This window comes from Gobio gobio (genome assembly GCF_949357685.1).
Source record: "Gobio gobio genome assembly, chromosome: 17".
NCBI lineage: Eukaryota > Metazoa > Chordata > Actinopteri > Cypriniformes > Gobionidae > Gobio > Gobio gobio.
The window spans coordinates 27,608,783-27,625,720 of record NC_137110.1 but is presented as its reverse complement, the minus strand read 5'-3'; the positions used below and the strand labels follow the sequence as shown (position 1 = coordinate 27,625,720).

Genomic DNA, 16,938 nt, shown 5'->3' with positions numbered 1-16,938 from the left:
GAGCTTGCCACTTCTTATGTGTGATATTTTTATTCAGCCTATCATTCAGACCAGGTTGCACGTGTTGGGTGATTATGGTGGCATTTAATTTTGAGGAATTAAATGGCATATTATCTGACTTTGATAAGTTAGATAATTTTTATCAGCCTGTCATCCAAAGCATGTTTCACTTGTCTGAATATTCATCTAAGATGGGAGCATAACATGCATGGGCAGTTCCTGAGGGGGCTGCTTTCATGCATTGTGAGGGCTGCTCCTCCTTGGAGCCCTCAGGGAGTTGATGTAGTTCTCGCCGCCTTGTGGCCTGCGGGACACATCAGTTTCCAGCAATTGCTAATCGCAGTGTCCGCCCTAGTTGTTGCGGCCCTGTCGAGCTGCTCCCTTAGATGAGGCCCCTGCTGGCCAGCCCTCTCCAGCTGCTTCAGGGGGTCTTGAGTGAGGCTCAGTGGACACCCGAAGCCAGCCTCGAGAGCTGGTTCCCTTAAAAGATTATCTCGATGCATGGTTATGCCCTCGAATATATCTGCATGGGCCTGCGACCGTAAAAAAAGGGGATACAGACTGCAGTTCGATTACCTTCCCCCGAGGTTCAATGGGGTGGTCTGGACGGCAGTGGTCCCTGGGCAGGTTCGGGTAATGGAACAGGAAGTTCACTCCCTGTTGGTAAGGAGGCCCCAAAACATGCTCCTCCGCCAGACAGGGAGTCCGGGTTCTATAGCTGGTTCTTCATAGTTCCTAAGAAGGATGGCGAGTTGTGTCCAACTTTAGGTCTGAGGTACTTGGATCATTCTCTGAGGAGATTCAGATTCAAGATGCTTACAATTCCTCCATCATGATTCAGATCCAGTCTGAGGACTGGTCTGTCAGAATGGATCGAAAGAGAATGCATACTTCCATGTATCCATCCTTCTGTGTCACAGGAAGTTCCTGAGGTTCGCTTTCGGGGGCGAAGCGTACCAATATCGGGTTCTTCCATATGGCCTGGCTTTCCCCTTGCACGTTCTCGGGTGCATGGATGCAGCTCTGGCTCCAACTGAGTCTCTGGGGCATCTGTGTGCTGAACTACATCGACTGGGCTCATATTGACACAGTCGCGAGTAGCAGAAGTTCGGCATTGAGGTGTCGTCCTTGGCTGCTCTCAGTGCTTGGGGTTGAGACTCTACACGCAGTAGCGTGTTGATGTCTTCTCAGAGAACCATGTTCCTGAGAGTCGTATGGTATTCTCTACGTTGTGGGCACAATTGTCTCCCGCACATATCGAGTCCATACGGGCGGTGGTCTCTAAAATGAAGCTAGGCCACAGTATCACTGTGAAGCAGTTTTAAGGACTGCTGGGGCTTATTGTGGCTGCTTCCAACAGAATATCTCTTGGCCTGCTGCATGAGACCCCTACAGTGGTGGCTGGGAATCAGGAGGTTTTCCTCGAGGAGAAAACCATTCTGTATGATCAGGGTAACGCGCAGATCCCTTCGTTCCCTCGTCATATGGAAGAGACCTTGGTTCCTGTCCCGGGGGCCAGTGCTGGGAGCATCATGTTGCTGGAAAACTATTTCAACTGATGCCTCCCTCACTGGTTGGGACGTGGTCATGGACGGCCGCTTTGCGAGAGGTCCGTGGGAGACCCGGCATTCCTCCTGGCACGTAAATTGCCTGGAAATGCTGGCAGTCTACAGAGCTCTGAGCTTTTTCCTGGACCTCTGCGGCCGCCATGTCCTGATACGAACAGACAATACGTCTGTAGTTTCATATCTGAATCATCAGGGGGGTCTGAGGTCACGCCCCCATTACAGATTGGCTCACCAGACCCTCCTGTGGTCCCTGGGGAAACTGTCATCTCTCAGAGCGATGTATGTCCTGTCGAGGTAGGGGCTGAGGCCCGGGGAGTGGATCTGTTCACGTCTCGAGAGACGTCCCACTGTCCACTGTGTTTTTTTCTCAGTGATGCAGACGTGGGCGAGGCTGCGTCTGTATGCATATCCCCCGATCACTCTGTTCCTGGGAGTCTTGGAGCGGGTCAGCCGAGAAGGGGATCAGCCTACTCTTAGTAGCACCCTGCTGGCCGACCCGGGTATGGTTCTCAGACATTGTAGCACTGCTAGACGGTCTCCCGTGGCAGGTCCCTCTGAGGAGGGATCTGCTGTCTGAGGCAGGGGGTACAATATTTCACCCCCGCCCAGAGTTTTTGGGACCTCTGGGTCTGGCCCCTGTGAGGGCCCGGTACCTAGAGGCTAGACTGTCAGTAAATGTTGTCGAGACCTTGCTCAGCTCCAGGGCTCCTTCCACCAGGAGGTTGTACAGCCTGAAGTGGAAAGTGTTTTCCACTTGGTGTAAAGAGGATGAAGTGGACCCAGTTAACTGCCCAGTGGCTTCAGTGCTGGAGTTCATGCAAAATCGCTTCTCTGCGGGTCTTACCCAGTCTACACTCAAGGTGTACGTGGCTGCCATTGGGGCTTTCCACGCTCCTGTGAGTGATGGGCCTTTGGGTAGGCACCATCTGGTTGTACGGTTCCTCCGTGGGGCTCGGAGGATGAGGCCTGCGGTTCGTTCCAGAGTTCCAACTTGGGATCTGGCAGTGGTACTTGAAGGTTTGGCTGAGGCCCCCTTTGAGCCACTGGAGTCGGCTGAAGCAAAGAACCTGACCCTTAAGGTGGCCTTTCTCCTTGCTATCACTTCTCTGAGGAGAGTGGGGGACCTCCAGGCCTTGGCGGTGACGCCGACTTGCCTGGAGTTTGCCCCTGGCAGAGTTAAGGCCATCTTACATCCTAAGCCGGGCTATGTGCCCAAGGTGCCATCTAGTGTGGCCAGGTCATTGGTTCTTCAGGCTTTCCATCCTCTGCATCACGTGACGGCAGAAGAGGGGAGACTTCACCTGCTCTGCCCGGTCAGAGCCCTAAAAATATATTTGGAGAGGTCTGCGCAGTGTAGGAAATCAGAACAGCTGCTAGTGTGCTTTGGTTCACCCAAGAAAGGGCTGCCTGCTTCTACTCAGACAATCAGCAACTGGATTGTCCAGGCTATAGCCATGGCTTATCAGGTGCGCAATTTGCCTTCACCAATGGCCGTGAGGGCTCATTCCACCAGGGGCATGGCCTCTTTGGTGGCCCTCCTTTCTGGAGTCCCGATGCAGGATATCTGCGAGGTGGCTGGGTGGGCTACCCCACACACTTTTATAAGATTTTACAGCTTACAACTCCCTACGACGCCCGGCACTAGGGTGCTCCAGTCCTAGTTGTGCCTGGTCTCCAGCTTCACACTAGGACAGGCATGACCCTTGGTGTGACCTAGTGGGTACTCGTTCCCCAAATTTGTCATTCCGACGCAGTGCGAGTTCCCTCGAAAGGGAACGGCTCGGGTTATGTCTATAACCCTTGTTCCCTGAGAAAGGGAACGAGCACTGCGTCTCGTCGCCACACCTCGTCACGCCTGGAGCGCTTGCTTCATCGCGATAATTGCTGTAACTATGCGCCGGCCACCCTTATGTATCTTCCGGGTATGCCGTCACATCTAAGTCATGACGCAACACCAATCAGGATTCGAATTGTTTCATTCAGACTTCAGAAACACTGTTGCTAAGGGAGCATTGTTCCGATGCAGTGCTCGTTCCCTTTCTCAGGGAACAAGGGTTATAGACATAACCCGAGCCGTTTTCCATGTTTAGTTGAAAGCGGTGTTGTGTAACCGGGCCCCTTAAAATGACCATCTTTCTGTTGTTTTGTGTAATAAATTGAAATAAATAATTTGTCATTAATTGAATTGAATAGAAATTGAATTTAATTGAGAGTGGTGCAGGTATGACGTCACTTTGTAGGCCAACTGGCAGTTAGCATCACACTGGTTCCCTCAATAAAAACCCAATAGGATTTTCCCATAGGCTTTTGGATTACAAGAACAAGCTCTGTGGTAGGGATGAAACGGTATGGAAATTTAACATCACGATTATAGTGACCCAAATTATCACGGTTATCAATATTATCACGGTTTTGTTCAAACGAAATGAAAGTGTTCAAAAAGAACAGATGCACTCACTTAAAACATTTCAACAAGTTTTATATTTGAAATTCAACAAACAACAAATAACTAAAGCAGCTCTAAGCACTTTTTTAAGCTAGATTCTGTGGGATTTCCTTCCTTAATGGGCGTCATCAATAGCAACGCATAACACATAAATAATAATAATTTGTCGTAAATATAATCTCTAATATTATCACTGTAAATATATTCCCGAGCAATATTCTCAGTGTTCTATCAGACACATTTAAATCTAGCATATTTTGTGTTAGAGCCCAAACAGTATCCTAGTGAAATAATGCATATCCATATTTCCATATGATTTGACAGTTTATTTTATTAAATATCAAAATGTGTGCATCATACCTGACACCTAGATGAACACTTTACAGTCTTTTTATGACTGTCATTCTCTTCAAATGCTATTGAAGTTTGAAACGTGTATAACGTTACCAATGTTGTATGTAACTTTAGAGACGGTCCCTAAATTCGCCTGCGTTATGCCAGTCATATCAGATGCGCTGTGGTTCTGCTGTGTTTTTTTTAAACCATTTTCGCTGCTGAAATAGAACAAAAACAGTCAAACACTGTATGATGAATGAATCTCCTGCGTACAGCACACGTTTATCTCTGCTTTGAGTGCAGATTTCAGCGTGTGAGAGCGGCGCGCGCTCTGAACAAAACTCCGCTAATCTGAACGCCTTTGATTATGAGATATTGCATTCATAAACTCAATAGAAGCACGTGTAAGTGCTTATAATGCGCAAAGCGATTATAACAGATGGCTTTTGAGAAGACTATTATCAGTTCAACAGCCAGAGTGGCTAGTGTGCAGCCGAAATAACGTTACACTCGCAAATGGCGGTTGTTGATGTCAAGCCCTGATTATCCCTTAAATGTCGCCCTAGTCTTGTCTGAATTTGTTCGTTCGCTTCACGTTATTATTTGCCAGACGTAGGTTTGGTACTGAGGTCAAAGTCCACTTGCCTTGCGTTCGTAGTTTTGAAGTGTTTTCCCTATTACAGCGACTTTCTTCTGGCATGTTTGCAGACAGGGTGACCATCTTAGATTAAGTTTCCCTCAGGACTTTTGTAAAAGCCAAAATATGACCACGCCTCAGATTTGGTCCTTTTAGAAGGCAGAACAATCCCCCGAGTGCTGTCACTGCCTTCTGCCATTTCTCCTCATTCAGAAAACAGCGGGGCTCCAGACTGACGCTGACTGGACAAGATTTACCGCGAGTTTTCACAACCGTGATAATCACACGCGGTTTTAATGATAATAAAATTTTATACGATATTACTAACCGTCACTAAATTTTATCGTGGTTTATCGTGAAACCGGTAATCGTTTCATCCCTACTCTGTGGTCAACAAAAGTTTATGATACTTACATATTTTGTCCATCAAGATAAATATCACAGATAAACACAACTTTTATGAACTTTGAATGCAGTTGCCAGAAGTAAAAAGCTAAAGGTAGGCTATAAACAAACAACACAATGGTCCCACAACTTCAACGTCACCACCACTAAGCTTCCAACAACTCTTTCAGTTTTCACATTTCCTCAGAAATTTTTGTGAGAATAGTTTATAAGAGCAACATTATAAGCATAACGAGGCTGTAAAATCGGACTAAGATTAAACCATCTTGTCGAACAGGTAATCTCCCAGATAGCCTCTGTAGTCTCATTTAGCCACTTGTTAGCAGCTTCCTTTTCACAAGTGGATTAATTCAGCTTTTGTAATGTATTTTATGTTGTAGAATAAAAATATATTGGGCTTGTGTTCACCATAGACCTTATTGCAGCCATTTAACCAAAACCCTATTCTATAAACCCATTGACTTTGGGACGATGGAACCGGAAGTGCTAAAATGCTAACTCTCGTCCACGTTTTTGGCCAACAAAGTGATGTCATACCTGCACCACTTTATTAGTCCAAGTTTACTGCACCATCTGCATGTGATATCATTAACGACAGTCCTATATATTTTTGAACCAACATGGTTGACAGCATTGTGACTAGGTTAGTATGGTTTCAGAAAACTATATTAACTTCTCCGACAATGCATCATACTATAGTAGTTAAACAGCGAGATGCACCCCAGATTGGGTAGAAAACATGTAAATACAAATTGACTTTGTTTCTTCTCTGTTGACAAGCATGTTTCAGAAATGAATAGTTATGCAGCTTTGGTACTGGGGTATTTCTGCTTTTCTAAAAGCTATACCTACTGTCTGAGAGTGAATTTGCATTTTCTTCCAGCCCGTCTGGTATTTTTTATGCATTAGTCTAAACAGACAAATCACAAACAAAAATCATACCAAATTTCATCCTGAACATTTAGTGTGAACAGGTATTAAAACAGCATAAGGGAACTTGCTGCTTTTTTGGACAAGCTGCTATTTCATTCTTAGTAGATTTCCTCATTACCATTTCAGTCTGTAGAATAGTCAGTCAAGTTCAGTAACTGTGAAAAATATTTGGAGACAAGGAGGACATGTAAAAAAAAAAAAAAAAAAAAGATTTAATTTTCCTTCCTCAGGTAATAACATTTATTTAATACCACAGTGCAACTCTGAGAACACAGGATAGTCTTACTGATTTTAGTGTCTTTGGGGACCAAGGTGTGAATTAAACTGTAGGCTACTGAATATTTTTAAAAAGGTCTACAAGACTGTAGTTATACTATGGTATAGCTTTTGTGCGTGCATATACTGTTCATATACACAAACAACCTTTAACTACCTTGTTCATTTAAAGTGACTATTTTCACAGTGTTATTGGTCAGTAGGGACGATAGTACTGAGAGAATTCTGTGCTACTCTTTCTCTGAATCTCTGTGCCAAAGCTACGGTTATCCAAAACTCTTAAACACCAGTGTTTCTGAAAGGTAAGATTTAAGTTTTCTGTTATAAAATAGCAGAGTAATAATTACTGATGTAGTGTGTGTGTGTGTGTGTGTGTGTGTGTGTGTGTGTGTGTGTGTGTGTGTGTGTGTGTGTGTGTGTGTGTGTGTGTGTGTGTGTGTGTGTGTGTGTGTGTGTGTGTGTGTGTGTGTGTGTGAGGTCATTCAGGATATCCCATACGCCACTTTAATGGAACAAGACCACTACTTGTGCGTCCGGTGTGGAGGTCACTGAATGCAGGATGTTCACTTTAAAGGCTGTAGAAATTTCACAACCATGTGATTAAACTGCTGGATGAGCGATTGTGCAGTTTCAAAGTTATACAAAATGTGTCCACAGATGCTGCCTGTGCAAACACACCATGTATCATTGTAAACACACACAAATGTACTTAATGTATGTTGTTCATACACACCGTTGTGAAAAATAAGTGCTCTTTATTCAACTTTATTGAATGTGCACTTGTAATGTACTTCAAATCTTAAAAGTATGTTTCTTAAAAACTGTACTTGCAGATAATATTATATTAATGAAATAAAAGGGCACTCAAGTGTGCCTAAAGAGAGTACACATTCATTGCTGTTTCTTAACACAGTTAAGTAGACGTTTAAATGTTAAATTTACTTTAAAGAACATTAAATCATTGTTATTATAATCTTTATAAACTTTAATAATAATTGTCATACTTTAAAGTAAACTTATTTGTTATGACATTAAAGTACATTATTTGATTTTAACTTACAGTGTGTTATTCGATATTACATTTAAAGTTGATATACTGTTAAATGTACTGAACTGCAACTTAATTTCAAATATATTTAAATATATGACATACAAATCTCAATAGAAATTACATTAAAGTATAATTTAGTTTACAATACATAATCATCAATACATTCAGCAGTGTTTTTCAATGTATTTCAAAGACAATAAAATTAAATATAAAATTACATATAAAGATGCTCTAGCTAAGTGGGTCACGTGGGTAACGTTATGCATTTAATATCATTTTAAACTTTAATATATTTTAATTTAATTGCAATTAACATTACATTCAGTTTGCATTTAAGTATTTAAGTTATTTTTTATCATTCTAAGTATATTATTTTCTAAGAAGTACTCTTCACTTTATTTCAATACTCCACTTTAGATATTACATGTACATAACTTTGCAATGCATGTCAACTAACTCTCAATCATTTGCAACTAAATGTCAACTCTCACTAGAGTATTAGTCGATAGGTTAGGGTTCGTGTTATTAGAATTCAGTTGACATGCAAAGTTACTTATAGTCAGTAGAATGTCTGATAGGGGACCATCAACATAAAGTGCTAGCAGATATTAAGCAGTCTACTAATACTCTACTGACTTGTAGTTGACATGCAGTTACAAAGTTACTTATAGGTCTGTTATGACAGTAATTCACTCCTGCATTATGCATTAACATTATGCATGATTTTAAAAATGTTGTATGTGGTTACACAACCACAATCACAGACCATGTAATAATGCATAGTGATATGAATAAAATAATATTCCCTTATCTTAGTTGTTGATATTTTGAAGAATTGACAAACACTGACTGAGTATTTGAATGTTGAGCAGCAAGCTCATTGGCTGCTGAAGCAACAGAAGCCATTGAGAGAAGCCAAACCAAAAGATGATTGAGAGTAAAGGACGAGAGAGGACTAGGCTTGGATTTTATGTTGTTGTCTTATGTTTATATGCGGCAGTCATCCGTGAGGGGCTGTCACTTTACCTTTGTTTTGTTTTTTGGATTAAAGTTTTTGCTGTGTTCACACTGCATGAGTGATCAGTGACAGGAGGTTTCACATTGCATGACTTTTCAAGAAGAAGAATCGCAGAAAACTCTCTCCTGAGATGTGACAAGGAAACAATGCGAGATCACGCATGCATCAGACCGGAGTTCTCACGTGAGACTGGAATTGTTTTTAAAAATTATAGCCCACAAGAAGCTTGCAATCCAAATTGTCTGTGCGCTGATTTGCAGCGAAAAGGAGAAAAACAAAAAAAATTATGGAGGAAATGGTTGGGGAGACACAATGGTTGGGGAGCAAGTATTGTGTGTTCTGCAAAGAGAGTTGGAGGTAAATAAATAATTTTGAAATGTGCTGCTATTGCGGCTGGTCAAGCAAATGTTTGTGCTTTGTTTCTGTTTTATCTAATTGTAAATATATCTATTAAAATACTGATATTCTGGTCTATAACTCCTCCCTGAACCTCCCACTGCCCTGTATCTTGCTCTCTCATTGGCCTTAAGGGTTGCCTTGTACCGTGCCCGAGCACAATTGTCCCCCTCTCCATGATTGGCCTGCACTCACATTGCACTTAACGTACCGGGCCGGAGCACGCTTACGTCATTCACGATGCAACTTTTTGTTTTGAAGAAGACAGGAAGAAAAGCACTTTTGCTAATAGACTGCCTAAAAGATTTATCCTTTATGCCGCACAGCGATTTCACTTGATTGCAGTGCACGCATCAGATTATTACTTTGATGGATAATACATAATTATTATTATTTACATAATTATTATTATTATGACTTTGATGGAGAAATTTGCAGCAACAAACTACAATCCCTGTTCGTCAATAAGGTGAGAACCAGACCCGTTATAAATCTAAATATACTTGAATTCATTGAAAAGTGTATCCAGGTAGTAATAGTTTGGTGTTTTCTGTCTTAATGATGACAGTAGCGCGCAGCTGTTCCATGCTCTGGCGCCCGGGCATGGTCAACCGAACCAGACTTTGGGGGTCAAACGTGCCCGGGCACGGTTCCGATCGCCTAGTGTAAGTCATCGCCGATGTAATTTTCAGTCAAAACACATTTCACACAGCAGGATTCTCTCAGATCGTCTTTGATAATTCACACTGCATGATTGTCACTCACGTGAACGAGCACCAATTTGCCTATGATTGTGGGCATTTGTCAGCGATTTCGCAAAACCTGTTGGCGAGTCAAAATCGGGGCTAAAATCGTGCAGTGTGAACTTGGCATTAGACATATGATTCGTTAAAATTGCATTAGCACTCCAGCACAACTAGCTCTCTCAGCTATATTCCACCACAACAGATGATCAGTGTTTCTCTCTGTGTGCTTGTTATCTTACCTATGCTAAAGGGTTGACAAGTAACAATCTTGTGTCTGAGCTCTGAGAAGAGACTCAAGGGTCAAAAAGTTCTAGGATTCTGTGACATATCACTTTCAAAACAATCCGGTGTGTTAATTGCTATGGCAACATGTGCAAACCAATGGATTCACAGAACCAGGAAGTAGCTCTGCCCACAACTTCCTCGATAGAGCTGAACTTACAGTTCGGAAATCTGTTCCCATCCCTGATAACACACACACTCCACCACAACACAAACAGCTTTACACACAAATGAAAACCTTTCAAACCAAAGACATTTTCACAGACTCCATCCATTTCCATGTCATCATTTTCACCACAAACAAAAGTTGTATTTGAATCTACAGTAATATCCAAGCTCCAACGCCCCTCTGTGGTCACCTGTTAAACTGCATAGCAGACCAAATTCAATACAATTCTGCAATATTTGTCTTTTGATGTTACATAAAAAACACATACAAACAAATATTTGCAATTCTCTGTTTTTTATGACATTCTGATCAACCATACAATCCATTATAGAGTGCAAAACGAATAGATGAAAAAAATAAACAAATAATATACTGTATCAGGGTGTGTGCAAGGCATTGCCCATGAACAGCTGATGTTACAGGAGCTCCAAAGATTTGAGGCATGCCACACAGCAAACCCCTCCATGCACAGCTGCTCTGCAGCGTGATACTGACACAATCCTTATGGGAGATTCTGCTGAGTAAGGTAAACCTTCTCACTGTGTCACACTCATACACATACTCAGTAGTAAATTAATTAATAAATTAATAGTAAATTAGTGAAATTAACAAGGGAGTTGTCCACATTCAACAAAAGTAGCCTATACATCTATCTTGTTTCCTTCAAATTGAACAATTGTGTCAATCAGTTCACCAATGAACTGTGTAGCGAAAGTATTGAACAAATAAAAAAAATACTTAAACGGCAGAGTAAAAGAAAGTAGAAATTATGAGAAAACTCAAAAAGCAGAATCTAAAATCAGGTTCCACTTCCTTATTGATAAAGTCACACCCATGGTCATGAGTCTTCCTTAAAAAATAAAAAGCACAATCAACATAGACCAAACATAATGATTTGTGCACTTGATAGACACAAATGACACAGTACAGATTAAACGGACCAAGTACTGTACTTCCAAACTGCTTTGATTCAAACTAAGAAGTAAAATGCGAGTAGTGAGTGTCACAACTGTGCCTGATCACCAACTGACCAACCTGCACGAAGTGGAAATTACAAACTCAGTACATTCTATACATCTCTCTAAAAACAAAACCAGAGTAAAGTTGATTTTCAAAGTGATTTACAAAGATACTCTTTCTCAGCTGTCTTTTAAACTGAAAGAGAGAGAAAGATTTACTTACCAGCAATTCTGTCTCGCTCCATAGCTGGATTATGGTTCCTAACAGCCACATGTGGTTTCTAGCATTTCTCCTCCTCTCCCTTTATTTGCAGACTTCCCCTTTTGCTTTTTCCGAGAGTTTAGTCACTCTCCCCCTCCTCTCTCTCTCTCTCTCTCTCTCTCTCTCTCTCTCTCTCTCTCTCTCTCTCTCTCTCTCTCTCTCTCTCCACTCACTTTGTTCTTTCTTTCTTTGTCTCTATTTTCACTTCCCGATACTAATCTTAAAATTGTTCAAAGTGTTTCATTGACAAGTGCATCCAATGGAACTGCACTGACATGTGCTGATCATATGGCTTCATTCAATCTTCTATCGTCTTTCTTTTGACCTCTTTTGACACTGAAGCTGTATTGTATCTCTGAGATGGGGATAAGCCATGTGATTGTATAAACAACCTCATGCTCTCACCATGAAAGCAAATCAGAGAAGTCTTTAAACCACTGGGTTTGATACAGCTGAAACAACATAAATTGCAATAAAATTTGTATTACATTATGCAAGTATCTGTACCCTATTATTGTTAGCATTAAGGCATTAAAGGCAGGGTAGTCTTTTCACATCCTAATATAAATCACTAAGTTAAGTTGTCTAAATATATATATATATATATATATATATATATATATATATATATATATATATATATATATATATATATATATATATATATATATATATATATATATATATATATATATATATATATATATATATATATATACACTCACCTAAAGGATTATTAGGAACACCTGTTCAATTTCTCATTAGATTAGATTAGATTAGATTAGATTCAACTTTATTGTCATTACACAAGTACAAGTACAAGGCAACGAAATGCAGTTTAGGTCTAACCAGAAGTGCAATAGCAGCAAGTGCAGGATATACAATGGATGCGTAAGTGCAGGACATGGATATGTACTGAATATGTATAAATATGTATAAATAGAGAGACGTTATTACTATAAACAGAACTGAATTTACAGGTGAATATGTACAGTGAATAAATATACAGATGGCTATTACTATAAACAGAATTTACAGGTGAATATGTACTATGAATACAATATACAGATGGCTATTACTATAAACAGAATTTACAGGTGAATATGTACTATGAATACAATATACAGATGGCTATTACTATAAACAGAATTTTACAGATAAAGGTATACAATAATATGTTAGGCTAATATGAGGAATAGCAGTGGATTAGGGTAGTGCAATAAATTATGGACAGAGCTATCCGGAAAAAAAAAAAAGTGTAAAGTGCAGTGGAAAGTGGTTGCATATTACATTTAGAAGTACAGTGCAAAAATGCAAATGTAAACATTGGTACTATAAATACAGTCGGCAGTGCAAATGAGCATAATCCAGTTAAGATATGGCAGTGCAAGATGCATATGTAAACAGTTGTTACTGTGATAAACAGTCGGTAGTGCAAATAACAAAGTGAAGGAAGATGTGAGGTAGGAGAGTTATCAGTTTATGAGGGAAGTGGATCAACGGGGGTTTGAGTTCAATAAAGAGACAGCTCTGGGGAAAAAACTGTTCTTTAGTCTGCTGGTCCTGGTCCGGTGGATCCTGAAACGCCTGCCGGAGGGCAGGAGAGAAAACAGTCTGTGGGCTGGGTGAGAGGAGTCCTTGAGGATGCTGCGAGCTCGATGCAGACAGCGTTTCCTCTGGATGTGCTCGATGGCAGGCAGTGGAGTCCCTGTGATGCACTGGGCAGTTTTCACCACCCGCTGCAGTGCCTTGCGCTCCGCAACAGAGCAGCTCCCATACCACACTGCCACACAGTTGGTCAGGATGCTTTCTATTGCGCAGCGATAGAAGTTCACCAGGATAGCCGAGGAGAGCTGATTCTTCCTCAGTGTCCTCAGGAAGAAGAGGCGCTGGTGAGCCTTCTTGACCAGGCTGGAGGTGTTGGTCGTCCACGACATGTCCGCCGAGATGTGGATCCCCAGGAACTTGAAACTGGAGACACGCTCAACAGCCATTCCATTGATGTGGATGGTGTCGTGTGTGCCTCTTGACTCTTTCCTGAAGTCCACGATGAGCTCCTTCGTTTTGGTGGTGTTGAGGAGCAGGTTATTATCAGCGCACCATGTGGCCAGGTGCTGGATCTCTTCCCTGTAGGCAGTCTCATCGTTGTTGCTGATGAGCCCGATCACCGTAGTGTCGTCCGCAAACTTGACGATAGAATTAGATCCATACACAGGCTTGCAGTCGGAGGTGAAGAGGGAGTAGAGAAACGGGCTTAGCACACAGCCCTGTGGTACACCAGTGTTGAGTGTGATGGATGTGGAGCAGGTGAATCCTGAACGAACATTCTGGGGTCTGTCAGTTAGGAAGTCCAAAATCCAGTTACACATTGAAGTGTTGATGCCCAGGTCTCCAAGTTTGGCTATTAACTTGGATGGGATGACAGTGTTGAATGCGGAGCTGAAGTCAACAAACAGCATGCGTGCATACGTGTTCTTATGGTCCAGATGGGTGAGCACAGAGTGCAGTGCCATGGAAACGGCATCCTCTGTGCTCCTATTGCTGCGGTAGGCAAACTGGTGTGAGTCCAATGTGGATGGTAGAGAGTCTTTTAGGTGTTCCAGGACCAGCCGCTCAAAGCACTTCATAACGATGGGTGTGAGTGCTACAGGGCGGTAGTCATTAGGGCACCTCGGGTTAGAGTGTTTTGGCACTGGCACAATGGAAGTGCGTTTAAAGCATGAAGGTACAGCTGCTTGGGCAAGAGACAGGTTGAAAATGTCTGTAAAAACCCCAGCGAGCTGCTCCGCACATGCCCTGAGCACACGTCCAGGGATGTTGTCTGGTCCAGCAGCCTTGTGTGCGCTGATCCGGCTCAGTGCCTTGCAGACATCTGTGGAGGAGAGTGTGATTGGTGGGTGGTCAGCTGAGGGTTTGAGCTTGGTGGCAGTTTCTCTGTTGTCTCTTTCAAAACGAGCATAAAAGTAATTTAGCTCGTTCAGGAAGTTGACATCAGTGGCTGCGGGGGTGGAGTGGGTGGGTTTGTAGTCACTGATAGCCTGAATGCCCTGCCACATGCGTCGAAGGTCAGAGTTGGAAAAGTGACCCTCTATCTTTAGCTTGTAGCAGTGCTTGGCCTTTTTGATGCCCCTCTTCAGGTTTGCCCTGGACGTACTGTAGGCTTGTGCATCACCTGATCTGAAGGCAGTATTGCGTGACTTCAGCAGGAGTCGAACTTCCCTGTTCATCCAAGGCTTCTGATTAGGGTATGTGGTGATCTGTTTCTGGGTTGTAACACTGTCGATGGTGGTATTGATATGATCCAATACAGAGGAAGTGAATGAGTCAATGTCCGCGTGAGCGCCACTGGTGGCTTGAGAAGCAAACATACTCCAGTCTGTGTTTAGAAACCTTTCCTGGAGTGTGGAGTCTGCCCCCGCAGGCCACACCTTGATGGTCTTTACTGATGGCTTCACACGGTTGATGAGGGGTGAATATTTGGGTGATAGAAACAAAGAGAGGTGGTCTGACTGTCCCAGGTGGGGGAGGGGTGTCGCAACGTAAGCTCCAGCCATGTTTGTATATACATGGTCTAAGGTTTTGTTTCCTCTGGTGTGGCAGGAAACATGCTGGTGAAACTTGGGTAGCACTGACTTTAGGTTTGAATGATTAAAGTCACCTGCAACAATAAACGCAGCTTCCGGGTGATCAGTCTGTTGTTTACTGATGGCTGCGTGAAGTTCTTTCATAGCAAGCTTGGCATCAGCATCCGGGGGAATATAGGCTGCAGTTATAATGGTGGAAGTGAACTCCCGCGGTAGATAAAACGGTCTACATTTAACCATGAGAAACTCCAGGTTAGCTGAACAATGACTCCCAACAATAGCAGAGTTTGTGCACCAAGCTTTGTTAATATAAATGCACAATCCACCCCCTCTGCTCTTCCCGGAGCCATCTAGTGTTCTATCCGCCCGGAGTGTGTGGCGTCCCGCTAGCTCAATAGCGTTGTCCGGTATTCCGCTGTTTAACCAGGTTTCAGTGAAGATTAGGACGTTACAGTTCAAAAGTTTCTTACTGTGTGTAATGCTGAGTCGAATCTCCTCCATTTTGTTCACTAGCGATCGTACATTGGCAAGGAAAATGCTGGGTAAAGAGAGCCGGTAAGGAGTTAGCCTTAGCTTAGCTCTTAGACCTCCACGCTTACCCCGCCTTTGTTTACGTTCACAGCGCCGCCTTCTAGCACTTCCGCCCGGCCGGGCAGAGCGCATCGCCTCGGGCGTCCTAGCAATCTCAGGAAGGAGTTGAAGATTGTCCATAAAACTGTCGGAAATTCGCAAACCAATATCCAAAAGCTCACAACGGGTGTACGATGTAAAAGCACAACTGTTCTGTACGAACAGACCCGAGATGAACAAGAAAAATACCGCAAAATTGCAGAATCTGGAGAGACGCTGAGCCTCGCGATCTACTCGCGCCGCCATCTTGGTCATTTGACGAAATGCAATTATCTAATCAACCTATCACATGGCAGTTGCTTCAATGCATTTAGGGGTATGGTCCTGGTCAAGACAATCTCCTGAACTCCAAACTGAATGTCAGAATGGGAAAGAAAGGTGATTTAAGCAATTTTGAGCGTGGCATGGTTGTTGGTGCCAGACGGGCCGGTCTGAGTATTTCACAATCTGCTCAGTTACTGGGATTTGCACGCACAACCATTTCTAGGGTTTACAAAGAATGGTGTGAAAAGGGAAAAACATCCAGTATGCAGCAGTCCTGTGGGCGAAAATGCCTTGTTGGTGCTAGAGGTCAGAGGAGAATGGGCCGACTGATTCAAGCTGATAGAAGAGCAACTTTGACTGAAATAACCACTCGTTACAACCGAGGTATGCAGCAAAGCTTTTGTGAAGCCACAACACGCACAACCTTGAGGCGGATGGGCTACAACAGCAGAAGACCCCACCGGGTACCACTCATCTCCACTACAAATAGGAAAAAGAGGCTACAATTTGCACGAGCTCACCAAAATTGGACAGTTGAAGACTGGAAAAATGTTGCCTGGTCTGATGAGTCTCGATTTCTGTTGAGACATTCAGATGGTAGAGTCAGAATTTGGCGTAAACAGAATGAGAACATGGATCCATCATGCCTTGTTACCACTGTTCAGGCTGGTGGTGGTGGTGTAATGGTGTGGGGGATGTTTTCTTGGCACACTTTAGGCCCCTTAGTGCCAATTGGGCATCGTTTAAATGCCACGGCCTACCTGAGCATTGTTTCTGACCATGTCCATCCCTTTATGACCACCATGTACCCATCCTCTGATGGCTACTTCCAGCAGGATAATGCACCATGTCACAAAGCTCGAATCATTTCAAATTGGTTTCTTGAACATGACAATGAGTTCACTGTACTAAAATGGCCACAGTCATCAGATCTCAACCCAATAGAGCATCTTTGGGATGTGGTGGAACGGGAGCT

General features: G+C 42.8%; 1 protein-coding gene across 2 annotated transcripts in view; it reads right to left on the bottom strand.

The window, feature by feature from the left end:
- septin9b (septin 9b) overlaps positions 1 to 16,938 on the bottom strand; it is a 177,311-nt gene that overhangs the window by 140,321 nt on the left and 20,052 nt on the right. Inside the window, exon 1 of one of the 2 annotated variants that reach the window (XM_079841360.1) lies at positions 11,446 to 11,697. The exons of the other annotated variant lie outside the window; for it this stretch is intronic. Within the exon in view, the coding sequence (XP_079697486.1) occupies positions 11,446 to 11,467 (22 nt within the window). The 5' untranslated portion in view covers positions 11,468 to 11,697. Of the gene's footprint in view, positions 1 to 11,445; positions 11,698 to 16,938 lie in introns of those variants that run through there. 2 annotated transcript variants of the gene reach the window in all.